Source organism: Heloderma suspectum, chromosome 1 (genome assembly GCF_057233095.1).
Source record: "Heloderma suspectum isolate Gila_16-S chromosome 1, 16-S_ref, whole genome shotgun sequence".
NCBI lineage: Eukaryota > Metazoa > Chordata > Lepidosauria > Squamata > Helodermatidae > Heloderma > Heloderma suspectum.
Window position 1 is genome coordinate 361,924,242 of NC_139458.1, and position 26,162 is coordinate 361,950,403.

General features: G+C 41.9%; 1 protein-coding gene across 4 annotated transcripts in view; it reads left to right on the forward strand.

The window, feature by feature from the left end:
• ERMARD (ER membrane associated RNA degradation) overlaps positions 1-25,923 on the forward strand; it is a 39,336-nt gene extending 13,413 nt beyond the window's left edge. For 2 of the 4 annotated variants that reach the window (XM_084828062.1, XM_084828063.1), the window contains 13 exons: positions 1,556-1,692; positions 3,402-3,516; positions 4,874-4,976; positions 7,524-7,553; positions 8,792-8,860; positions 10,733-10,903; positions 12,861-12,944; positions 13,560-13,639; positions 16,235-16,363; positions 17,364-17,573; positions 19,437-19,550; positions 21,237-21,425; positions 23,267-25,923. In XM_084828062.1, the coding sequence (XP_084684188.1) occupies positions 1,556-1,692; positions 3,402-3,516; positions 4,874-4,976; positions 7,524-7,553; positions 8,792-8,860; positions 10,733-10,903; positions 12,861-12,944; positions 13,560-13,639; positions 16,235-16,363; positions 17,364-17,573; positions 19,437-19,550; positions 21,237-21,396 (1,402 nt within the window). In that variant the 3' untranslated portion in view covers positions 21,397-21,425; positions 23,267-25,923. Of the gene's footprint in view, positions 1-1,555; positions 1,693-3,401; positions 3,517-4,873; positions 4,977-7,523; positions 7,554-8,791; positions 8,861-10,732; positions 10,904-12,860; positions 12,945-13,559; positions 13,640-16,234; positions 16,364-17,363; positions 17,574-19,436; positions 19,551-21,236; positions 22,670-23,266 lie in introns of those variants that run through there. The other 2 variants (XM_084828061.1, XM_084828064.1) reach the window with 1 other exon arrangement.
• Positions 25,924-26,162: the final 239 nt, after the last annotated feature.

Below are 26,162 nucleotides of genomic sequence, written 5' to 3' on the forward strand. Positions count from 1 at the left end.
TATATACATGGATGGCAGTGGCATTGACTAACTAGGAAAAACATCTTGGGGTCCTGTTGGATTGCTCAATGAAAATGTTTACCCAGTTTGTGGCAGGTGTGAAAAGGGCACATTTCATCTTAGGGATCATTAGCAACGGGATCAAAATAAAACGGCCAGTATCATAATGCCTTTGTAGAAATCTGTGGTGTGACCACCCTTGGAATACTGTATCAAATTTTGGTAGCCACATCTCAAAAATGATATAGTAGAGCTGGGGAAAGTGCAAATAAGGGCAATGAGAATGGTAAGAGTGCAGGAGTAACTTCTCAGTGAGGAAATGTTGCAACATTTGTGGCTTTTTAGTTTGTGGGGGGGAAGTGAGCTGGGGGTGGACATGATAGAGGTGTTTACAGTTAGGCATGGTGTGGAAAAAGTGGACATAATACTCACAATGCTAGAACCTGGACCATCCAATGAAGCTGAATGGTAGGAGATTTAGATATAGAGTAGAGGACAGGAGGGCCTGGCGTGCTGTGGTCCATGGGGTCACGAAGAGTCGGACACGACTTAACGACTGAACAACGACATGTGACATCTCCACAGGATTGTATGAAGTAACTGGAAAACAATCCCCTTGTCTTCCCCTTCTTTAGTAAATTGTATTGTTATGGCCAATGGGTGAAACTAATATTGAACTGAAATTAGTGAAACAGTTATAACGGCGAGGTGGATTTATGCAAGGCTTCGATGATGAGTGGGGAGAACAGGCCAGTGGCTGGACCTCAGGACAGGGAAGATTGTGAGACTTTTTCAGTGATCTGAGGAACTGTTTTTCCCGTGAATTAACCAGGAAATGAAGCAGTAGTCAGGGACAATCAATTATAGGCTGCTACAGGATGAGGTGCAACTGCAGCAGAACCTTGTCCTGTTTTCAAGTGATGGAACATGTGAAAATGAGCAACTGCAGACATATTCTCAATAACCTTTTCAGTATTAACTTCCAGTTAACATTTTGGGTGACCAGGCAAGTCCTCTTATAAGAAACACATAGCCTTCTGTCTTGGAAGAGAAGTTCCTGAGATTTACAAACTAAACAGAAGGGCCAAACAAGAAGGGTAGCGTAAAAAGCAACACATGGGGTCGCAAGGAGACAGTTTTTCCTGGTGCCTGTAAGTCTTTTTGTTTTTCCTCCATTTGTGACCATAGCTAGATTTTGAATAATTTTAGTCACAAGGTCATCTAGCTCTTTTGCATATTGGAAATCCTGTTATAAGCTGTCTCTCAAATATTTTTTGTTTCAGAACCCTTTAAACATAAGAGCCAGGCCTGCCTAGTCCAGCACTCTGTTCCCACAGTGGCCAGCCAAATGCCCCAGTGGGAAACCCACAAGTAGGACATGAGTGCTGTAGCCCCCTCCCACTCATATTCTCCAGCAACTGATATTGAGAGGCATACTGCCTCCAGTACTAGTGGTAATATACAGCCATCATGACTAATAGCTATTGCTAGCCTCTTACTGTTGTGTGTATGTGTGTGATATTTATAATTTTATTGTATGTCATATTTTCCCTAGATACTTCTCTATGCTGCTTTTTTTAACGGCAGGATTGGGGCAACTGCTAAAGGATTACCTTCTGCAAACACAGTCCACTTTAATTCATCGGCCTTACGTATCTTTCACTAACCTGAAAGAGCTACATATTTTTCCAGGTAAGTATGTTATGGCTAACCATTTGTGATGGTTTAATCTGACTCATTATGCTGCTTGAATTTTTTCGGTTTCTCTTTTAAGAAGTTTGCCCAGATCTAGAGACTGCAGTCTTTATGCAAAAACAGGTTTCTGTACATGAATCTTGTCTATTGGGTGTGAAGAAGTCAACTGTAGGGAAAGAGCCAGCATACATCTAGCAAAGCTGTCCAGATTTAATAAAAGTCTTGGCTGTTCTCTCAGTTTAAGAACAGCATGGCTTTTTAAGAGCATGAATATTTAAACCAGGAGTGGGCAACTTCAGGAGGTCCAGGGGCCATTTTCACCTTGTGGGCCTCACTATGTCCAGTCTGTGGGACACCGTGAAAACAATTGATGGCAAACCGCTCCGTAGTGCTAAAGGCTATGTAGCACTAGCTACAAGTTAATGTTCTCAAGCTAAATTTGAGCCTTGTAGTGCTCTGTAGCGCTAAAAACACCAATTTTGTGTGTAGGAGGGGGTAAAATAAACTATTGTTTGTTGCCACTGAATTCAGCAGTGGGAGTTACACGAGAGAGCAGTGGGGGCCACCTGTTTCCTATGGGCCACCTGTTTCCCACCTCTGATTTCAACTTAGGAAGCATCCCCTTAGAAGGAACCTCTGATCTTGGAGGCTTCCAAGTATCCAGTGCCCTGCTCAGCTGCTCCCAGCAAGTCAGGAGGAGCAATGGGGGTGATTTTCACCTCTCTGTCCTCCTTTTACAGATCTTTCCTCTAGACAGGCCTCTGAGCCTGACTAGAGAAGGTATGCTGTTGGGGGCTGGGCTTGGACTGGACAGGCATAGGATTTGTTAGATCCTGGCTTCTCTTCTCCTCTCCCTGCCCACCAGAATGCCCCCTTTTCTCTCCCTCTGAGGCCGCATTTGCGACCTCAGGAAGCAGTCAGTGTGGTTCTTTCCACATGGCTCCAAGGGGTGGGGGAGGGGTACTGGAACTCAGAGTCCCCCTCCCAAGATTGTAGCAGTGTCTATGGCCTCAGGAGGGGGACTCTAACAATCCTATGGTCCCTGAGACACTCCCCCAGGGGCAATGGGATTGCTGTCCCCAGCCGTTTAATTATGTTATGCAGTCCCAGACATGGGTTTGCTCCAAGTGTACATTCAACAGGGAGCTTCAGCCAACAAAACTCCCTAATGAGTATGCCTATATGATACACCTATTTACAAATAGGTGTATCAAATGTTTGACACATTCTCGCATAACATTTTTAGGTGTACACTTAAAACATCTCAGATGCACAACTAAAAAATTAGTGTGGCCCTAAGTGTGTGTGCGTGTGTATTTAGTCATTCATTCATTCATTCATTCATTCATTCTACATGGCTGCCCATTAACAAACACTCTTGGGAAGCTTACAGACCAAAAACAAGGTACAAGAGTGTGGTGAAAATGCTTCAAATAAATGAATTATTTTAATAAATAATTTTGCCACAGTCCCTATGCAAACCTACTTGGGCAAAGGTCTCATTGAATTCAGCAGGACTGAATAAACATGCATAGGATTGGTCCAATCACATGGGTTGATGGATTATATAGTTCTGATTGATAATCTTGACAGAAAAGTTTATGATTCCCGCCCACCTAATAATATGTGCACTTTGAATCATTCTTCTTCATCAAATGTGACGAAGCTTTGCACGGCAATGCATGTTCCTTTCCGCTGTTCCATAGATCTTAATCATGAACTATTGTCGTTGGCTGAAGAATTAGCAGTCAAATCAAATATTGTATTAAGAACCATGTTGCCATTTTGGATTACCGCACTAACATCATTCAGACAATCCAGGTAACCACTGTAACCTTTTCTTCCTAATCCTTTTCTTTTACGAGTTTTCTTTTACCAGTTACAGATTTAACTATATTGGGATCCAGGGCATCATCTGTTATTTACAGGATTCATTTGCCTACTTGTCATAGGTTGCCACACCTGGCCATCCAATTTGTTATGTAAAAACTATAAATACCCTATCATATAAGGCTAGAGAAGTCTATCCTTTTCCAGCAAAAAGATCAGAGATTATTCTGCACCTCTGAAAGACCTTTGTGTAAAATACACTATGTTGATCTTTAGTTTAGCCCAGTGTTGCCTGGGGAATTTGGAATGCAGAATCAAAGGATCTCCCCTTGCCCTAAGGAGCCACTTACTTGCCCCATGACTTTGTAAGGAGAGCATGACACCTTTGACAGCTGAACGGCCATGGCTGTGCATGTTTACTCAGAAGTCAGTCACATAGTGTTCAATGCCGCTTACTCTCTAGCAAAGGTGTGCACAGGATCGCCACCTGACCGTGCAATCCTATGCATGCTTACTCAGAAGTAAGTGCTATAGAATTCAATGGGACTCACTCCCAAGTGAGTGTGTATAGGATTGCAGCCTAAATTGTTTGCAAGATTAAGAAAAGGCATGCTGTTATATTGGAAAGCCTTCGGCAAAGGAAATAAGTGCATTGAAATAGCTGACCAAGATTTTAAGAGTTACCTGGGAGTTAGGTAGTTAGGCAGTAAGAGCAAGTTCGGCAGGGCAGGCAGACAGAACGGGGGCAGAAGAGGGAGGTGGATTGTGCAAGAAGCTCAACAACCCTTAAATCACACTTTGGATGTAACCTCAACTAGTACTCAGATTATGCCACTTCGATGGACTGCAGCGTTTCCTGATTACCAGTGCAATTGGGTCATTTGCATTTGATTACATTCCCTGAGAAAGGAATAGGCAATGCATGTTTTTTCTTTTCTGTCATCTGTACACATTGAGCTATAGTGGAGTAACTGGGCTTCTCACTGGGATGCAATGAAATTTAAATTTCATTAATTATTTGGGGGGATCTTCTAAAACAGTAGGATATGCAGCGTTTAGGAAGTGCACAAATTGTGGCCCTTCATGTTTTTTGAAATGTAATATTGCCTTGAAGTGGAGGAGTGGAAATGAGTAAACATTGCTGTTAAACTCTTTTCTCTCCCATTGCATATTGTTTCCACTCCCAGCATCTTTAATTCGAAGATGAGATGCAATACCCAGCAGAGATGAGGGCTAAACTTCATAAAAGAATGCGCTGGTTTAATATGTTTATAAAAAGCAAACCAGTTTTTCAGGAAAGAGGAAAAGTGTGTATTAGAAATCAATCTTACTGTATTATTTCTTTCAGGTATGCAGACTGCATTATACTGTTACTTCCTCAGCTGGAAAGTGGACTTAGATTGCTTTTCACACAAGTTAATAACTGTCCAAGCAGATTAATGACAGCTGAGGTAAAAAAAGAAAGAAAAAAGAGGTCACTTAACTCTAGTCACATTTAACTGGTGGTGTGTAACAGTCCAGTTCAGATGTACATTTTCCAGCTTGCTAAATCATAGTTTATCATTCAGGAATAGTCATAGTCAATTTACTTTTGTACCACATTTCCACAATACATTGTGCTCAAAGCAGTTCACAAAATCAAATGGAATAACCATAATTATAATACATTACAATACAACATTAATTCAATTACAGTTTGTTTAAACGTATCGAAAATGTAAATAAGCACAAGACATGCCAATAGGCCAGTTAACAATATTCAGTACCAATAATATCAACACTCTACCCAAATTACGCAATTCACTAGTTAAGAGACGCAACAATACCTCATCCACATCAACCTCACAGCCAAAAAGGAAAAGAAAAAGAAGCCATACAAGCCACTTCAAACAACCCACCTTCAAGCAGCAGAAGGAGACTCTCCTCTCATCGGAGTCCCATGTCCTGAGCTGAGAAGGGACAACCTCATCTCCACGGCAGTTCCCCTCCTGGCTGTCTCTTAGCAGCAGAGCACCGGGAGAAGTAAGACAGAAAAAATCTCTCCTTGGGCAGATGCCCTCAAGCTGTCCTAAAGACAGCACAAGCACATTCACACAAACCAAAAGGCTCCTAGGGCTGGGGGTGGGGCAAGGCAGGTAGTAACAGCCAAGTCCTGATGGTAAACACAGAGTCTCCCCTCACCATGTTGCCAGGAATGAATCTATGGTGTGGCCACACTAGTGTGTATTGTTTATTTTTATTGATTTATTTAGTACATTTCTAATCCGCCCAATAACTAATGTTCTCTGGGTGGATTACAACCAGATAAAAAACTAAAATGTAATTTTAAAACACAGTTAAAAATATGAAATACAATACAAATATAAAAAAAAATACAATCTACTGCAAAACAATAAACACCACAGGAATGGATAAAACAGCCATAATAAGCAAGAACCAGGTCTCTAAAATGCCTGGGAGAAAAAAAAGGTCTTTGCCTGGCACCAAAAAGATAACAGAGATGCCAGGCAAACCTCTTTGAGGGGTTTATTTCATATGTGGGCTGCCACCATTGAGAAGGCCCTCTCTCTTGTAGCCACCCACCTACCTTCCTTTGACCTGGTCACTGCACCTCAAAAAGGTAGAGCTGGAAAAGGTGCAGAAAAGGGCAACAAAAATGATCAAGGGGCTGGAGTAACTTGCTGATGAGGAACATATACATTTGGGGGCTGTTTTGCTTAGAAATAAAGTTATTAAGGGGAGACATGATAGAGGTACATAAAATTATGCATGGTTTGGATACTAGAACCTGTAAAACTGAATGGTAGGAAATTCAGGACAGATAAAAGTAAGTACTTCTTCACACAGCATATTATTAAACTATGGAAATCAGTACCACAAGAGATAGTGATGGCCACCAACTTGGATGGCTTTTAAAAAAAGATTAGTCAAATTCATGGAGAATAAGGCTATCAATTGCTACCCCATTATCAGGGGCAGTATGCTTCTCTATGCCAGTTGCTGGGGAACATGGGTGGGAGGGTGCTGCTGCATTTCTGTCCTGCCTGTGGGCTTACAGGAACATTTGGCCACTGTGCAAAGAGAATGCTGGACTAGATTGGCCTTTGGTCTGATCCAGCAGGGCTCTTCTTATGCTGCTCTTGGGACCGTGTGCTCTCCTCTCCCGCCACATAGAGATGCTGCCTTATACCGAGTCAGGCCATTGGTCCATCTAGCCCAATATCATTGAGCTTGACAGGCAGCAGCTCTCCAGAGTTTCAAGCAGGAATTTTCCTCCCATACCTGGAGATGCCAGGGATGGAACCTGGTGCTTCTGCATGCGTTCTGCTCTACCACCGAGCTACAGCCCATCTCAGCTGATTCTTGTTAGCTTAAACTGTAGTTCCCCATTAAATCCAAAACAGGGAACTTCATTTTAATGTCAGTATGCTAACCAGGATCTTAAAACACACCTTGTGGTTTTGCTGGTGTGTTTTCCCCCGTGGGAAAACCATATTGGAATTATGAATACCAGCATTGTGGTATTCTCTTGTGGAGCAAATATCAACTCAGAGCAGGGTGGTGGACTGTTTTATTTGGTTCATAATTTATGCTGAAGACTAGAAAATGCTTGGAGTCAGGATGGAAATCAGCTGGAGAATCAGCGCCACTTAGACATTTCTCTCTCTTTTTGGAGCAGTGGCCACATGGCTATAGATTTGAGGTCCTCCTGTGCCCTCCCTATTAAGGGAGAAAATAGTGCCATCCAACAGTGGAGCCAGCTGTTCTGTCCCCAACAAATGTTAGGGGTTTAACAGTGTAGCCATTTCACTGTAGTTGTTGGGCTAGAAACTTGTTCGTATTCGTTAGAAGTAGAATTCCAGCTTAACAGTATATGAGCACTTCACAATCTACTAGTAAATATAATTTCAGTATATATGTAAAATATGTTTTCTATTATATTTTGCCCTTAGACATGAAACGTTTTAGATAGTAATGTATTTCTTTTCTATTCCTAGTCATCTTCTCTCTACACCACTTTTGATGAGGTAAGTTAACTTAGGAGTATTTGATACAATAATAGAGGTGGCCAGTTTTTTCTGACTTTGACGTGCTAATTATAAAACTGAAATGCAGACAAAATGAAAGCTGCCATATTTGGAATATATATAAAATGTATCAGTTATAAAACTATTATATTAGTATAAATAGTATGAGAATGTTCTGAGGGGGCGGAAATGGAAAAGCATTTCACCAACAGGTAGCAGGGGGGTAGAAATCCTAGTATTGAAATTGTGAACCTCTTCTTTGCCAACCTTGAACTCGTTTCTAAATAATGATATCCAATTCAGTCTGAGTAACTGGATTAGGTATTAATAGGATCTGACTACCTCTAGTCTTGAGAAGCACTGTGTCAATCCATGCCTATCCTGGCTTGTTAGATCAGCTGTGTCTGTGTGCGTGCGCATGCAATGGGTTATGGGGATTGTTAATGCCTTAATAGAAGAGGAATTGGTTTCTGTGGCCTTGAAAAAGGCTGTGGTGGGGCCATATTAAAGAAATCTTCTTTGGATCCTGCTAATTTGAACAATTATTGGCCAGTCTCCAATAAACAGTTCTTAGACAAGGCCCATGAATTGGTAGTGGTGGCCCAAATCCAAGTATTTCTGGATGAGACTGATGACTAGGATCCTTTTCAGTCTGGCTTCTGACCTGGTTTTACAGTGGGGACTGTGTTGGTTGCTCCAATGGATGACCTTTACCAAGAAATGGATGAGGGAGCAATCCTTGTTGGTAGTCCTAGACCACTCAGCAGCTTTCAGTATCGTAAAATTTATGATATCCTTCTGCAAGGATGCAAGAATGGGACTGGGAAGCATCATTTTGCCATGTCTCTGGTCATTCCTGGATGGTAGCACTCAGAAGGTGATGTTGGGGTAGTGCTGCTCTACCCCTTGGTGCCTGATCTGTAGGGTTCTGCAAGGTTCCATCCCCCTAGATGTGGGAGAACAAACTGAAATGCAATCCAGATAAGAAAGAGGTATGGTTGTTGTAGCATCAGCATTATAAGTTGTCTTGGATGGGTAGTGCTCCCCCTTAAATCCTAGCTAGCATTGGAGCAACCTGTTATTAGCAAACAGATGTAGCAAAGGAAGTAATAGTTCTGCCTGATTTTCCTTTACGCTCCCGGTAAGTTAAAGTGCGTCCCTTTAACTTTGAAATGTTTCATCCTTGAGTATTTGGGATTATTTGACATTAATCTTGCTCGTTTTTTCCTCCCTATTAGATGCTAGCAAAACAGTTGAATAATGAAGAAATCAATCAGCTCCCTTTAGTTCTTGGTGAATCAGCAATAGTAAGACCATGGATTTTGGTTCTTTGAATTTGAATTGGGAACGCTGTATCCTTCTAGGGCTGCAAATCCTATACACACGTCCCTGGGAGTAAGACCCAGTGGGGATTACCTCTGACTGGGCATGAACAGGATTGCACTGTAGGTGCTTCATAATAAGGCCATTTGCTTTTATAATATCAATGCTTGGCTCCTTATTCAGGGACAATTACATAGTGCCAACCTACAGTATAAGCAAATCTTCAAATACTGTGGAAGAATAGTTAAAATAATTTGCATTCTCTTTGAAGTAAGCAGTTGTTGTGGACTGAATATTTGTAGCATTGACAAGTAACGACAAGTTTGTTTGTTTTTTAAAAAAATTAGAATGTTTGTGGACTTAAAGTGGTAATAACAAAAGCAACCATGTTGATAAGGTTGCCATCTTTGCTGGCTTTAAAACTATTCAACTGAGATTTTCGTTTGTTGCTTCCTGACAAGTTTTTTTTAATGTTTTGCAAGAAACTATTTTAAGTCTGTGCACATGCAAATACACTGGCAATGTCTCTTGGAGACGTGGCAGCTCTTGAACAGTGAGGAGGAACAAGCTCTCACAGTGTTAGTCGTGGCACAAGCAGGTTTTGCACGATCATCTAATGTCAGAAACTTAACTCCCAGTAAGAGTTGGTTTTTACAGAAAAACAGCAAATAAATATTTTATTTGGCTTTATCCCCGCCCCCCCCCGCCGCCCCATGTTACTCAGTTTCATTTGGATCCAAAGGTCCCCTTCTGAATGCAGAAGACATCTTTGCTCACAGAAGGGCTGCTTTATATCTCACACTGCAGAGGAAAAAATGAAGATAAATCCAGAGACAATGTTGCCCTTGTGCAAGAAGCAGTAGATTGAACTGCTCTATGAACTCCTATGGAAGTATTTTCAGAACAGTGCTAGCAGCTCTTTACTTTCTGCTTAGGGTTCTTTAGATTCCTATATTTTTCATCATCCTTTTTTTTTTTTTTTACTATGCAGAATGTTATTTTGTAAAATTCTAGACTTCTATTCCATTATAAATCTTGTCTACTGCTCTGAAAATAAATGGAAGAAAGATATCATTGACCAGTCTGACATAGAAATATTAGGGCAAAAGAGGTTCCCATATTAAGGTTTGTCTAATGCTAGGGGTGACTGACATGCTAACATGTTGTAGGCTGCAATCCTAAAAAGGGACAAGCGTATGAAAGAGAGAGCCCCGTACACAGCCAGAGTTTTTCTTGCTGTTTTTGCCATGCTAGTTTTCATGACTAAAGAGACAAGCTGCTATTCAATTTAAAAAGTGAGCTGGGTGCTTCCAGACGGAGGACTGCTATTGCTGCCAGTCAAAAGGTGTTGTGCCTTTCAGTCTTTCCCTCCTTAGGGCGCAATTCAGTCTTTCCCTCCTTAGGGCGCAACCTTATGCATGTTTAGGCAGAAAAAAGCCCTGCAACTCCCAGTGTGCCCCAGCCAGCATGACTGATTGGGGTGTGCTGGGAGTTCTAGGCCTTTTTTCTGTCTATACATGCATAGGATTGCACCTTTAATAGATTTTCTACGGTAAGGGGGGAAAAAAGGAAGTAGCACTGGGAAAACACAGGAGGACTGCAAATGGTATCTGGACTCACCCCATAAAATTCCACACAGGAAGCAGGGAGATTGCCCAATAAAAGCTTCATCTGGAAGCATGCCCCTTTTTGTCTGCTGCAACACAAATAGCAAGCCAAGCTCCAAGTTGGGTTTTCTCTCCCAAGAAAAGTCCCTTCTTAGAAGCATAACCGTAAACATCTAGAAACTTCAGAGTTGATAAAATCTAGTTGTCATCAGGAAACAGACTTCTTGTCTTGTTCACACATTTCTGTAGGAATTTCTTTGGGATTTCTTGAACCACCAAGAAGGTCCACGTGTTAGAGATCGTCTGAGCCATGGAGAGTGCAGCTTAAAGGATTTCCCAAGAGAAATAGCAAATTCGATTCTTGCGTTTTCTGTTACACTTTTGTGCAGGTTTTCCAAGGATGACATTGCTGCCATCAAGGTAGGGTCTTGGTTCAGTAACACTGACTTACTTTAAAACCATGCTTCTTTAGCTTTCAAATCCAGATCTTTTTGTATTTGGGGCATATCTTATTACCCCTCTATCATGCGCCATATCTATATGTTTTATAGGGTTCTCTTTTTATAGACACAGTGACCAGGCTCCAAAGGGCTGTGGAGTTCCACTCTTAGACCCCTCCATACCCATCACAACCTGTTAAACCCCCTGAAAAGTTACTTCTGAATGCCAGTGGACCGTCTTGAATAGCATTTGATGTGGCTCAAAGGGCTACAGCTATGGGAACTCGACAGTCCCTCTGTGTGCATGCATACCTTTGCATGTATCATAGTGCTACTTGGATTGTGGCCAATGTGCTATATTATTTGTTTGTTTGTTTGTTTATTTATTTACAATATTTATATACTACTCCATGTCTAGAACAGATTTTGGAGCAGTGAACGCAAAAAATAAAACAGTAAAAAAACAAAAAGATTAAAATACCACATTAGAATTATACTTGTTTAAAAAACACAGTGCCAATAAAAATCATAACTGGTCAGTTAAGGAACGTCTCCTGGAAGAGTACTGTTTTCAGGAGGCACCAGAAACAATGCAGTGTTGATGCCTGCCTGACCTCCAGGAGCAGGGAGTTCCACAGGAAGGGGGCCACCACGCTGAAGGCTCTTCTTCTGGTGGACTCTAGTTGGGCCATAGGTCCATGTGGGACCAGTAGGAGCAAGCCCTCTGATGACCTCAGGGACCAGGCAGGTTGGTAAGGGACACACTGTACTACTGGCCATGACTGGGGACGTTGGAGAAATTTGCAATGGAATCAAATGAGTTTGGATTTCTATGAATCTGACCAGCAGATTCTGCAGCAGACGGCCTTTTCCTGAGTTGCATGGATTCCGTGGACTTGTGGAGTGTTTTACATTCCAGAATTTTTCGCAAATTTAGCAAATGTAGAAAAGTAGGTAAAATTAAAAAATAGCATCCAAAAATGTGCATTTCCCCCATAGGCTAAAGCATGAAAATGTGCATGGGGGGAGGGGGGGCCCTTTGGGCATTTTGCGGGTGATTTGTGCATTTTTGTAAGGGGAAATTTCAGGAAATTGGGGAAATTGGAAAAAATTCGATCCTGCCAATGAGTGGACGACAGAACGAAAGGCACCTGACAATCTGCAAAATGCAGATGGAACGGATTTTACACAGTCCATACATCCCTAACCATGACTGTGCTGTACATGACTTACACTGACGATCTCACATGCTGTATGTGTCCTTTGAGTAATGTTTTGAAAGACCATCATCGTTTTCCCTCTGGTTTCCTAATATTCCTGTTCACTGATTTTTTTAAAATTACTGGGTGGTTTTCACAGATATGTTCTTGGATAGCTCTTCATATGTTGGTTCTGGCTTATATTACTAACTCTCCAGGAGCAAAACAGATCCATGAGTGAAATGGCACTGGGACAGGGAGTTTTCAGCCCTTTCTCCCATGCTGTTTGCAAAATATAAATCCCCTCCTCAAGCTGCTATTAGCCCCTCTGGAGAAAATAATACAGGATGATTTAGACTGGGGAAAAGGTTAAGACCATCTCCCTTACCACCACTGCTCTGATCAAGGTCTGCCCTCCCCACAACACCTACTTTATTTGTTTTTTAAAAGTAATGATCTGAAAATCCAATTTTGACCACAAGAATCTTAATCCACAGTAAGGAGGTTTCCCATGTCGCAAACCACTTCTCTATGTGTGGAGGTTCCATCAAAATCAATAACATTACATTACATGTTTATTTTTGGACTTGTTTTTCTTTAATAATCATGTGTAACCTATTCCCCGGAAATCATTTAGTGCCATTATCTTTAGTGGGGTTACTTGCATAACTGTTAGCAGAAGAAGGATTTAAATATATTTACATTTGTGTCATTTATTGTAACTCCTTTTTAAACCAGGACCACACATTCCTAAAACCACTAATGACCTGTGCAAATGGCTATTCTTCCCAGTTTCATCCAGTAGCCCAACTTAAGAAACAGGTATGTAGCCATTTTTCATTGTTGTTCAGTAGTGAGTTTGTCCCACAAAACGTTTTTTGTGTAACAGCCATAATTACACACTTTAAAATCTTGTTGATGTGAATGGGAGTGTCAAACATGTGCATATGCAAAAAAACCCTCCAGAATGTCAAATGGATGTTTGACAGAACCCTAAGAGTGCCATTGAAAGCCAAAGAAGTTTAATCAGGAATTGAGTCCCAGTATTGGGAAAATGGCAGGATATAAATATAGTAATAATAATAACAACAATAATAATACTAAAACTGAATGAATCAAATATCACTGGATATTTGGATCCGAAAGACAACAAGTTTAGTAATGATCACATAATTAAGCTTTCCCATCTCTCCTCACTGCAGCCCCCAGTACCACCTAAAAAGCCAGTCATGAGGGCGTGGGAATGGCATGAGATATGGTGTGGGTGGCAGGCGTGTCAATAGAAATTGTAGCCCTCTCCTTGCACAAGCCAAAATACCTTTCTACTCACATTAGACACCCTTTGGATCTAAACCATTGTATGATAAGGCTCTTAAATAACTAATGAAAGTAAGATGAATGGTTTGGTTTCTATATAGCTTTATTTTCACTTTCTAGGTACTGAAGTGTATAAAAAGCATCAATTCATGGTCTGATCTTCCTCTTGTGCCCGAAGAGCAAGTTCAAGAAATTACAAAGTAATGTTTTCCCCCTCTTCCTTTTTCTGGTTGGAGGTAGGGGTTGCAACAGTGGATGAAGAATTCAATATGTCTAAGTTTACTTGCAAGCCTTCTTCCTACTTCACATAATTCTAGACACAGCCTTCCTTAACAGGGGCATGTAAATTTGCTGGATTTGCATTTCCTAAACCTAAACACTAAACAGAATGCATTTAGGTCTCAAAATCCATACTTTTCGGATGTTTGCAATGCAGTTCGCAAAAAAAAAAGCATACCAAAAATGAAACAGCACGCACAAAGAATGTGTACATTTGAAACTGCTTACAAAAATGAATATATTCTGAAAAATGCATGCTGACTTTTATTCACTGGGGAAAGTGCTTGAAAAATGTGTACATTTGAAAAAGAACCCACATAAATACATATATATTTTTTAAATGTGAGTATTTTGAAAAATACATGCGAATTTTCGTGCAGAGAAAAGTTATTCACAATCCAATGGGGAAACAGGACATAAACATAATATTGGAATAATGAGAACCTGAGTAAAATTGAACTTGGCAGATTCACCCATCCCTGTTGCCCAACCTGATGCTCTCCAGATATGTTCCACCACAACTCCCATCATCTCCATTCAGCATGACCATGATTCTGTTCAAACGTTAACCAATTGCCTGTGTGCATGGGGGCAGGGGTGCTTGAAGGGCAAGACGGTTTGGTTATATGAATGTATGTATGTAGATGATCTATTCCATCCTATTGTAACGGATCAGAAAAAGTCACAGTGAAAGCAAGGTCCTCATCTTATAAATGAACAATGTGTTGCAACTGTTAGAATGTTTGGGGCTCAGAGGTTATACAATATTACAGATTCCGCTCTGGAAAACCCCGAACACCAGTTCCAATTCTTATCTCTGTTGTTGTTGTTGTTGTTGAGTCGTTCAGTCGTGTCTGACTCTTCGTGACCCCATGGACCATAGCACGCCAGGCCTTCCTGTCCTGCGCTCTCTCCTGGAGTGTGCTCAAGTTCATATTCATTGCATCGGTGATGCTATCTAGCCATCTCATCCTCTGTCGTCCCCTTCTCCTTTTGCCTTCAGTCTTTCCCAGCATCAGGGTCTTTTCCAGAGAGTTTTCTCTTCGCATTAGGTGGCCAAAATATTTGAGCTTCAGCTTCAGTATCTGTCCTTCCAATGAGCACTCAGGGTTGATTTCCTTTAGGATGGACTGATTTGACCTCCTTGCAGTCCAGGGGACTCGTAAGAGTCTTCTCCAGCACCACAGTTCGAAAGCATCAATTCTTCAGCGCTCAGCCTTCCTTATAGTCTTAGCTCTGTAGATCCATCTAATCCTACCTTCATGGGTTAGATAACACAAATGTAACTTTGTGGTTTTTTACATGCTTTCTTATTTTAAATCATTAATAATAATGATAATGATGATGTACATTACAAAAATATGCAGAGATGAATCTTAAAAATATGTGCAGTTTTGATAGAAAACAGATTTGATAGAAAACAGATTGAAGGGTTAGTGGCACATAACCCTTTATGAAAGCACCACAGAAAGAGACAACTCACTAGAGAGTTGATTAACTGTGATAAGACATTTGGCTGTTATGGTACCAAATGGTAACAGAGGACCTTGCAATAATATTCTAGATGAAATGGAACAAGAAGAGACACTGTCATTTTGTAAGAGTCACCAATCAGTGACCATGACAGATGCATTTTGAGGAAGTGAACACAGCAAGCCTATGTAGTCTTGTGCTTGTTTTTTTTAAAAACAAAAAGGAACACCCAACCATCACCTCTTCATCACATTCTAAGATCTCAGCATAGGAAATGTCAGGAGTGCCCTAGCTGCCTCTTGCAGTCCCCACCAATAGCCAACTCAGGACACAGAAGACGAGGAATTCTTTCCAAGACTTTATTCCTTTATTACTTTATGACTCTTTCAGAATACTAGTCGCTAGCGCCAAAGCAAGGAACAGCACTGGGGAAAGATAGCTGAGTAGCCTAAGCTCCAGTTAAGGCAGTTGGTCCCCATTTGAAGAAGAATCACGGGAAGACCCTGAACTTACAGGCTAGGGAGAGATCCTCCCTCTTTCCCTTGGGTCCTCGGGACATGACCGTTGTTTGCACGCCAAACGAGCGCTATGCCTCCTTTCGGCACCCTCCATCTGTTCTCGCTCCCTGTGTCTGCGCCGAGCATCCAGCAAGCCCCCCTCCAGCGCTCTCTCACTGCCAGGGTCACTATCTATCCCAGGAATGCTGGCAGGAGGAATCTCTGCCAGCTGCTGTGCCTGTGAGAGATGAGCGCACTCCTCTCCCACGGATTGCAGTTCCTCCTCAGAATCAAAACTGTTCTGGGGCTCTATTGGCTCAGTTTCCACCCTGACAGGAAATTGACAGAATTCCACCAAGGATGACACACCCAAGGATCCGTTAACTGTTTATAAGATAGTATAAGGGTTTTAGAAAAAAAATAGAACTGTAGACTTACTATTCGATGGCTCTTTTATATCCTAAGTAAAACATATTAAAAACTCTTGAATAAAATTCTGAAAGCAGTTTTTATTATCTTAGTTTTTTGTTTGCTTTGGTTTTTAAGGTCTGCAAAAGATACTGGTGATGTTCCCTGTATTTTTGTGACTGCTGATATTTTTTCTCAGCTACAACCCTACTTGTCTCAGAACATCAAACATTTATTTGATCCTGTGAACAGTCTACTAACAGAGAAGTAAGTTCTGTAACATTTCCCATGTTCTGTATCAAATCTGAAAATACACTTTAGTTCTATGACTTATATTTTTGTGGTGCTCTGAAATTCCCTTTCTATTAAATATGGAGGTTGTCTCAGAGTTTAAGTTTGCGTGATAATGCCTGTGTTCAGATGTAATGTTCTTCAATCCTCTTAATAATGGTGTGGAAGATTGGTAATAAGCTGTGTGCATGCAAACTTCCTCCTCCTCTCGCCCATCACACACTCAGCTAATAGAACATTTCTTTGTTAAACAACATCTGAACCAGCAAACTATGGTTTGAGTGATCCCTCCAACCTAGGATTGCAGCTTATAGTTTGGGGAAATGAAGAAAGTTACCTCTGAGTTCAGCCAGGGACTGCATGGTGTAACATTATGAAAAGAAGCCTAGTCTCCCCCCACCCCCCAGCTAATGTGCCCCGCCTTTCAGCACAGCCACAACGTCAGAAGCTTCCACTTCTGTTTTAGATGAACTGTAGTTATACAGTTGTTATAACTGCCAGAGCGATTTGGCTTTTGGGCAGTATAGAAATGTAATAAACAAACAAATTGTAAATTGTGGTTCATCTTAATTGGCTAGTGAAAACAAACCAGTGTCATAAACTGTGGTTTGAAGTTAGTGTGTTTCAATTAATCACAGCATTGGTCCAAATCAGCCCACAATGTGATATAGATTCCCAACCTAGATACTAAAGAATATAATGGTGTCTTAAAATACGCACACCAGGGGCGATCACCTTCTTGGCTAAATCTATTCCCCAGCTTTCTGTATCATTATTTGAACCTAAAATTGTATATTTCTAGTTCTGGTGATGATTATCACAAAGTAATATGGAAGAAACAATTTGCCCTTTAAATAGATGTAGTTTGCCATAACTGCAAGCCAATTCCAGTACAGTCAAGTTGAACATGTTTGGTTATATTTCGCTGTAGTTTTAAAGAGCACTGAAGGAAAAAGCGATATTTTCTGCCTTTCAGGTTACTGAATGAACTGTGCAGCAAGCCCATTCGTATCCTTTTCTGCCCGCGGTCTGTCCTGGAAATTGTTGTGGTGCTTCGTCAGATAAGCGCCCAGTGCCATCACATATCGTGTCAAGTCATTTCTACTTGTGAAACCAGATATAAGCAGTGGATAGACAAGTCACTACGATCACGCCAGCGGCATAACTATCTGCGTATGAGAAAGAGGTGTTTGTTTGTTTTTTAAGGAACGAAAATTAACATTAACTCAAAGTAAATTGTTTTTAAAACAAGCAATTTATTAAACAAATCTCAAGGATTACACAAAACAACATATACATAATGGGTTGGATCCAGACCAAGTTAGGGTGCAGTCCTATGGTTCCTTGGAGAACGTCCCAGGGACACTGAATTTTTCAGATCCCCACCCCACCCCGAAGCTATGACTTCAGGAGGGGGACTTCAAGATCTGGTCCCACCCCCTGCCTCCTCACGGCCACTGCAGAAAGAATCACAGCACCTTCTTTCCAAGGTCACACAAGTGACCTCACATGACCTTGTAGAGGTCCAAAAGGGGGCGTTCCAGTGGGCCAGAAGGGGAGAGGCTGGGATCTGCAGAATCATGTGCCCTCTCAAGCCCTGGTCCTGCCCTCAGCAGTGTGACTCCTCTGGACAGACTCAGAGGCCCATCTACAGAAAAAAGTTTCTTTAGAAAGGAAGATGTAGGGGAAAAATCATCTCCACTGCTCCTGCCAGCAACAGCCTGACAGAACATAGGAATCTCAGAAGCCTCTGAGAGCAGAGGCTTCCATCTGTCAGGTGTCAATCCAATAGGGCTGCACCCTTAGTTGTACTTAATTTTCATGAAAAGTCTCATGAAATTGAAATCACTGGGACTAAACAGCGTGATGCAGTCATTAGAGTGTCAGACTAGGACTGGGGAGGCCCAAGTTCAAATCCCCACTCAGCCATGACACTCACTGGGTGACCTTGGGCCAGTCATCAACGCTTAGCCTAGCCTACCTCTCAGGGTTGCTGTGAGGATGAAGGGCACAATCCTGTTGGATCCGCCCTTGATACTCGTAAGCCTCCAAACCCAGAGGCGTACGAGCATCCAGGGCAGAGTGGGAGGTGCAACGGAGGTGATCTTCACCTCCACTGCGCCTCCCACTCTGCCATTTAGGTAGATGGGCTTTTCTCCCATCTAGCTGAGGCATCAGGGATGGGGAGGGAAGGAGGCTGGGGAGGCTTGGGGATACAGCAACTAGTTAAGTCTGGCTTCACATCCAATATGTATAGCACATATATACACTAGTAAATGAAACTTGCATTCTGCAAGCATGGGTCTATGTTTCTGACTGCTACTGGGAGTATCTCCTACCCCCAAACTAAGCTTGAAGAGGCAGTGGAACTCTCACAGCCCAGCGTTCCACCACCTGTGCACAAGGCTGGCGCTGTGGCAGAATGCTGGCCTCCCTGTATGCCACATTTTGATTGTAAGGTGCAAAATATGTCCAATATTCAGACTCCTAATATTCAGGGCATCTTGGGCTATATGTCCATCCAATTTCAGCTTTCTAGCTAGTGTGGAAACTCAGCCATGTTTGGTGCAACTATGCCCCCAGTTTTCTGGGAGATATGTACAAATGTCCCATTGTCAGATTATTCTAATAATCATGGTGTGATGGGCTAGACATGTAGTAAATCTTAGGGCTTTGGCATAATTAGGAATTTGGCTCTGCCAAATCAAAGCATAATCAAAGCTTCAGATGAGAGAGACATCACGCCCTGGTGCTCTGTCATAAGCCACAATATTCTGTTGGCAGTGCAGGGCAGGTAAGCTGGCACAAGTGCTTAAGATCGGAGTGTAATGAGAGGAGTTAAAGGGCTACAAGCGGACAAACCCATGACAGAGAGAGAGAGAGAGATTTTCAGATGGAAAATAGTGAAAGTCTAGCCTGGCAGAATATCTTGAGCCACATGGTCTAGACCAACATATCTTTAGCGTAATCCATTTATTTTTTTCTTAATTTAGATGTATGGCTTGATCATCGTTTCTAAGATTCTTTTTTCATATTTCTTTTCTTCTAGTATTAAATTTCTGTCTCCAGTCTTGCAAATAATTTTAATTTTGATTACTCTGGAACTAATCAATATTCACACTGTCTGTGAAAAGAATGCCTCTGAATATCAACAATATCTCAAGTGAGTACGTTTTAGCTGCAAGAAATGTGCAAAGCTGCTTCTTTCTCCCACTGCTAACCATCCAACTGACAATCCCCAGTGATTTATAATTCTTTGCATTCCTTTATCAGCCACAATATGATGAATGAGCTGAAGATGTTCTTCAGTACACCTCCCAGTATGCCATCAATATCCATGAACTATCTATATGTCTAAAATTATTTCTATGCAGCCTTTATGGATGGAAGCCTTTCAAAGCAGTATACAAGATAAAAAACATACCAAGTGGATGCAATACAAAAATCCATAAAATATGTTTCAGTAAATTCCATAAAAACAGAGATTACCAATTAAAATAAATAGAAACAAAACTTAGCAATAAAATACAACAGTCCAGACGTAAGGGAAGGCCAGCAAAAACAGGTGGGTCTTCAGAGCATTCCTGATGACCTGCAAACAAGGGCCTGATGAACCCTGATGGAAGTTGATTCCAGAGGTGCAGGGCCACCACTGAAGAGGCCCTCTCCCTTGTACTTCACCAGCCTAACCACCCTTGGTGGTGGGTGGGTGAGAAGAGCCTCTAGTGATGATCTCAGAGTCCAAGCAGGCTGATACAGGAGAAGGTGACCCTTCAGGTAGCTTGGGCTCAAACCATTTAAGGCATTAAAGGTTAAAACCAGCACTTGAAATGGGCTTGAAAACACACTGGCAACTAGTGCAGCTGGTACAGTATTGGTGTCACATGAGTTGACCGCCCGGCCACTACCCCTCTTAGTAGTAGTTTGAGTTCAAAAAGGACTCTGGGCCTAAAGCAGGCATGGGTAACCTTTAGCCATTGGGCCATAGGCAGCTCTTGGCCTAATTTCACTGAGTTCTTGGGTTTAATTTCAAAAGCCCTCTGCTAAGAGTGATCTGGCCCTTCCCTGGCAGCCCACTGCATGGGAAGGAAGTGGAAGACAGGGAAAAGCGGGTGGCAAAAAGAGAAAAGGGGTGACCCATGCACTTTTGGCTCTGGCCCCACATACCACCGACATGCAGCCCCTGACAAATTACCCACAAGGCAATGCAGCCCTCAACGGAAGAAAGGTTGCCCACACCCCTGGCCTAAAGAGATGATACATTAAACAAGTGATGGCATTTAACATGCCTTGGGCTGGGGTGGGGGGGTATTCTTTAAACATAGCAGCCATGTGGCGTGGATCAGGATTGATAGTGCACAGAGAAAGTTTTTTAAAAAAAATCCCTCCTGATGAAAACCATGCCTCCTCCAAGTTGCTATTCTAGGAGAGAATAACTGTTTGAGGGGATTTTCATTGGTGCTACAGCAGAGTGAGTGGGGTTGCTTCCCTCCCTGCACTCTTCCCCCTGCAGCTACTGTTTTTAAAATGATAAAAACCAGGCAAGTTAAATGCAGTCATGCGTTTAATGTATCTTGTGTGTTCAGTCCTCGTCTAAGGCGGCAGGCCTAAATGCACTTACTAGTGAGTAAGCCCCACTGAATGCAGGGGGACCTACTTCTGAGTAAACATTCAAAGTATTGCATTGTAAGTGATGTCTTTCACCAGCTGCAAAAGTGATGGAATAATTGACCTTCCAGGGATTTTAAAAACAAAAGCATTTTCAGTTGGTTTTAGAACTTCTTTTTAATCAAACCACTGCTTTTAACCCACTGCTTTTCATCAGGAATGTTTTCCTTCTCCTCCACAGGTTTCTAAAGGTGATCTTGCAATACACTGAGAACTTGGTGACCTACACCAGCCTGGAAAAGAATAAATGGGATGAAACCATGGAGCTTACACATAAAGCCTTGCTAAAAATCAGAACATTCTTAGGGAAGCAGTTAACTCTTTTGCAGTTAGCTGAGTAAAGAACATAATCCTCATCAAACCTTTATAGGTTTGTTCAATGGACATTTCTGTTTGTTTTTGCTTGCTTGTTTTTAAGATCAAAATTGGCACGTTGTTTGCGTGTGAGAACCAGCAACACCTACTGCTGTTTGTGTGTTTTCTCCGTTAGGATGAATAATCACATTTTCTGAGCAAAAAATACAACAGTGCTGAGCATTCAAGAAGGAGCATTCAAACAGTGCTTGAATGCTCCTTCTTCACAACACACTGCTCATTTGATCTAAAGTATTTTATAATATTTTAATACATTCTTCTTAGAGGAACTTCAGTTAAGAAGTAATCAAGTCGCTATTATTTCTCATTTCGTCTTTGATTGAGGTGGCTGAGTTGGGTGAGGTGCCCAGACCAGCTGAAGATGCCATCCACTGTTCCTCAAAGCTGCCGTAAGCTGTGATCCTAAGTACACTTGGTTACAATTGTTCTATTAAAATGGGTTGGTAACCCCCAGTTCTAAATGCATTTATGCAGATGAAAGTTCAGTGGATATCAGTTAAATCTCTACCTAATAGAGGTAGAAGTGTGCTTGAGGTTTCCATTGATTTCTGTAGCAGCCATTCATATTTAGGAATCTACTCTTTAATCATTTATTTTATTTATGTATTTATTTATTTAAAACAATTCTTGGCCGCCTTTCAGGGCAAAAGCCCTCCCAAGGCGGCTTACAGCAATAAAATACATAAGAAGTCATCCAGTTACTTTACTTGTAATGCAGATAAAATTTCATATACATATGCTAAATTTGTATAGAAGCATTTAGATTCTTGGGTATCCTGTCATAAGCCCTATTCAGGCATTACAAATCTGAGTAACATTTAATGTGTGTTTGGGGGGGGGCATGTTAGCCCTCCCCTCACACATTTCTGTCACACATACCCCCTCATGGAGAGCCACTTTGTGAAGAGGAGAGCCTCCTGTATCTGTGGAAGCTCTCCACACGATTTTGGACAAGATGATAAGGGAATTTCTCTCCCCAAGCTTCCGATAGCCTCCCAGGCCAGGCAGCAACAGGGCTTTGAGAGCCAAGTAGGCAGGCCTATAGAGGTTCCCTACTCCTGCTGTCCTAATTTAGGTGGCATGTAAAAGCGTGGCTGTTTAAGATGATGTTTAGTTACACATTTTAATAGCCTTCTAGTGTTTTTTTAGCCCTTATGGTTAACTGATGTTTTTATAAACTTATCATCATTGCTTATTTATTTGGTTTTTAAGATCATTTAAAATATTGTTGATTTAGTTTGTCTCCTTGAATTCCATTTCAGGGAAGTAGGCGGGATATAAGCTGCTGCTGCTATTATTATTGTTGTTGTTGTTATTATTATTATTTCCACCAAGTTGGTGAGCTCACTAATCTTCCACTGATGGACTGTACAAGAGCCATGAATGAGAAAATGGGGTTGCACTTACCTGTAACTGATGTTGTTGAAGTGGCTCTATGCAGTCACACGCAACTCTCTCCTATCACCCACTGGAGAGACACTTAACGTGACGGGAGCTCATGCAGTGACTCAGTGCAGGCAATGGGGAGAACAGGTGTGCACCCCCTCCCCTCAGTATGAGGGGAGGGAGTGGTAGGTAAAACTGAGCCGGCGGAGGGAGGCACACACAACTCTCGAGGAGTTTGGGAAGTTCCTGTGGCTGTGTGCATATTTTGCTCCTAGATGGAAGGCCAGATTGTACCGTGAATGACTGCTTGAAATCTAAAAGAAGCCTTCAAGGATGCGACGGAAAGAGTACTAATCAGTTCTGCGGGATTGCTTGCTTTTTTTCCTTGAGACAAAATTATCACCAGGATCATGTCTCATCCTCTCTCTCTCTTGTCTGTGTCTGGTCTAGCTGCCGCCTTCAGGTGGACCACTGGAGAGGCAAGCTTGGAGCTCTTCTGCCAAGTCTGTCCCACCAGCCAGTCAGAGGATGGTTCCAAAGCTACAGCTGGTGCAGAATGCGGCTACCTGGCTTCTTGCAGGGACTAGGAGATTGGAGCATATAACTGATTTTTGTACCAGTTGCACTGGTGGTCATTGTGTTTCCAGGCCCACTTTAACGTGCTGATGATCCCCTAAATGGTTTGGAATCAGGTTATTTGAAGTGCTGCTTACACCTATAAGAACCTGCCTGGGCCCTAAGACTGGCCACAGAGCCCTGCTCACATCTCTGCTGGTAAGACCTATTAGGTTAGCGGGCACAAGAGCGAGGACCTTCTCTGTGGTGAAGAGAAGAGTAACACCTTACCATGGGATGCACACATGGCTCCCTCCCTGACTTTTTAAATGGGCCTTAACGATCCAGATGTTCCAGGCTGCTTTTAAATGAGAATGGGTGCCCATTTTTATCATATCATTTTTACGGTGGCTGTTTTAAATGTTTTATGCTGCTGTTTTTGTCGTGTTTTGTATTTTATTGTTTTAACATTTTACTTTGTAAACCACCTTGAGGTTTTGCCTTGAAAGGCACTCTAAAACTTTTTTAATAAGTACAAATGAAGTTCATTTGTCCCCCTTCTGGCTCCTGCTCTGAAGCCAAACTTGGGCCCTGCATCCTGTCCCTAAGCCCAGGTTGCTTTGCCTTGCTTGCCAACTAAAAGAGTACATTGCGATCATGATCCAGAATAGATTTTTACAACCTGAGACACGTTTACATGGAAATAAATTTCTCTGAGTCCCACTGGATGTAATTCCTAATAAGTGTGTTTAGGACTGAAGCCTTAGTGGAACTGTGTTTTTAGCCCTGTTTTAATCTTGCCTAAGGTCAGCCATGGCACTGGGACAGGACTGGACCCTCCCAGTTGGCTTGCAAGAGGAAAAAAATCACTCCTGCAGTTGTGCTGAATTGACATATGGGTGCTACAGTCATTGCTGGTGTTCTATCTTACTGAATTTTATATAGATCAAGGATGGGGAACATGTGACCCTCCAGGTTGTTGTTGGACTGCTGCTCCCATCAGCCCTAGCCAGCTAGTCAGTGGTGAGGAATGATGGGAGATGCAGTTCAACTGTATTTGGGCAGGCGCCCCTTCCCCATCCATGATCAAGAGACAATTTAGACAAAACGGCAGGACTGTTGCCCTTCATGCCTGCTTGTGGGATTCCTGGAGACATCAGACCAGAGTTGAAAACAGGAAACTGGATTAAATAATTCCTTGGTCTGATCCAGCAGAGTTCTTCTTACGTTTTTATTCTTATAATTTTTCTCCAACTGCATGTAGCAATTATGCTTGTATTTATAGCTTGTATTATTTGCATGTGCCTTTGCGAACACCATATTTAGCCACTCAGGGCAGAAACTACAACCAGAGGATTATTATTTTCCACCACCTGAAGAGGGACTTTGAATTTTGAGTGTTCCATTCCTTCCAACCCCTAGTACATAATACCACATAATTTGGCTTCAATTGACTTTTTTGCCTACTGCACCACCCAAAATTAATATCTGGAGCCTCGTGTGGCACAGAGTGGGAGGCGGCAGCATTGCAACCGAAACTCCCCACGACCTGAGTTCGATCTCAGGTCGACTCAGCCTTCCATCCTTCTGAGGTCGGTAAAATGAGTACCCAGCTTGCTGGGGGAAAGGTAGTCATGACTGGGGAAGGCAATGGCAAACCACCCCGCTACAATCTGCCAGGAAAACACTAGCGAAAGCGGCGTCCCTCTAGAGGTCAGTAATGACCCGGTGCTTGCACAGGAGGAACCTTTCCTTTCCTTTCCTAATGTAAAGACTGCCATGTTTCTCTTTGCTTCTGCCCACTGCCTACCCAGGAACTTGTGTGTTTCACCCAAGGCAAGAACCAGCTCTGGGTAACAGCCGGCCTTTATATTTTCAGAAATGGCAGGAGGGGGGACAGCAATTGCTTAACCTCATACCTGCAGTACCTATCAGTGACTAATTTATTCAGTCTGCAATCTCCATCTTGAGACTGGGTCTAAAATGCAGAATTTGTGGCCCCATCTGGCCTAGTTTTTTACATTTTTGGTTTGTTTTCCTTTTCCTCTGCTGCTTTGTACTACGCAGCATGATGAAGAGTTATGGAGAACTCGAAATCTTGCATGCTATTTTGTGCCATTTTGGTTGGTCATAAAAGTACTGCCCAGCTGTGGATTTTGAGGATTATTATCTCCCCTTCCCCAGTTTTCTTTCTTTAGTATATGAACAAAACCAACCAGTTGATTTTGTATTTTAAGAGTTCAGTATTAACTAGGAAGTCAATTCCTAGTCAACCAAAAAAGGTTCACTCTTCCAGAACATTTATTGCCCACCAGCTCCACAAATTTTCCTTTTTTCAAAAAAAGCTACTCTGTCAAGTAAGTTAAACTGAAAAAACACAAAATAAACACAAGGTGGCAATCTTCCATAACCTATAATATTTCAGTTTTTTCCTGGTTCTGCTTCCTGGTTCTTGCCTAAAAGGTGGGAAATTATTCTTTACATTCTACAGACTTGCTCAATAGAGGAATTTGTTTTAATTTAATTAAACTTTTTGTTTTAATTTAAAATGGAATACCACTATGTTCAGTTTCTCTTATTTCTTGCCCTGGAAGAAATGCAGCGGAAGCTGCATGTTTAACAGTTAGGTTTTGCTGACAAGCATAGTTTAGTTATCACTGGCAAACATTTCTATCCTACAATATTTTATATTGTGTTATATGTAGTTTTATGTAAACCACATAGAGATCTTAGGATATCAAGAGTTATAGAAGTAGTTTAAATAATAAGATAGGTTTGCTTGGCATTTGTA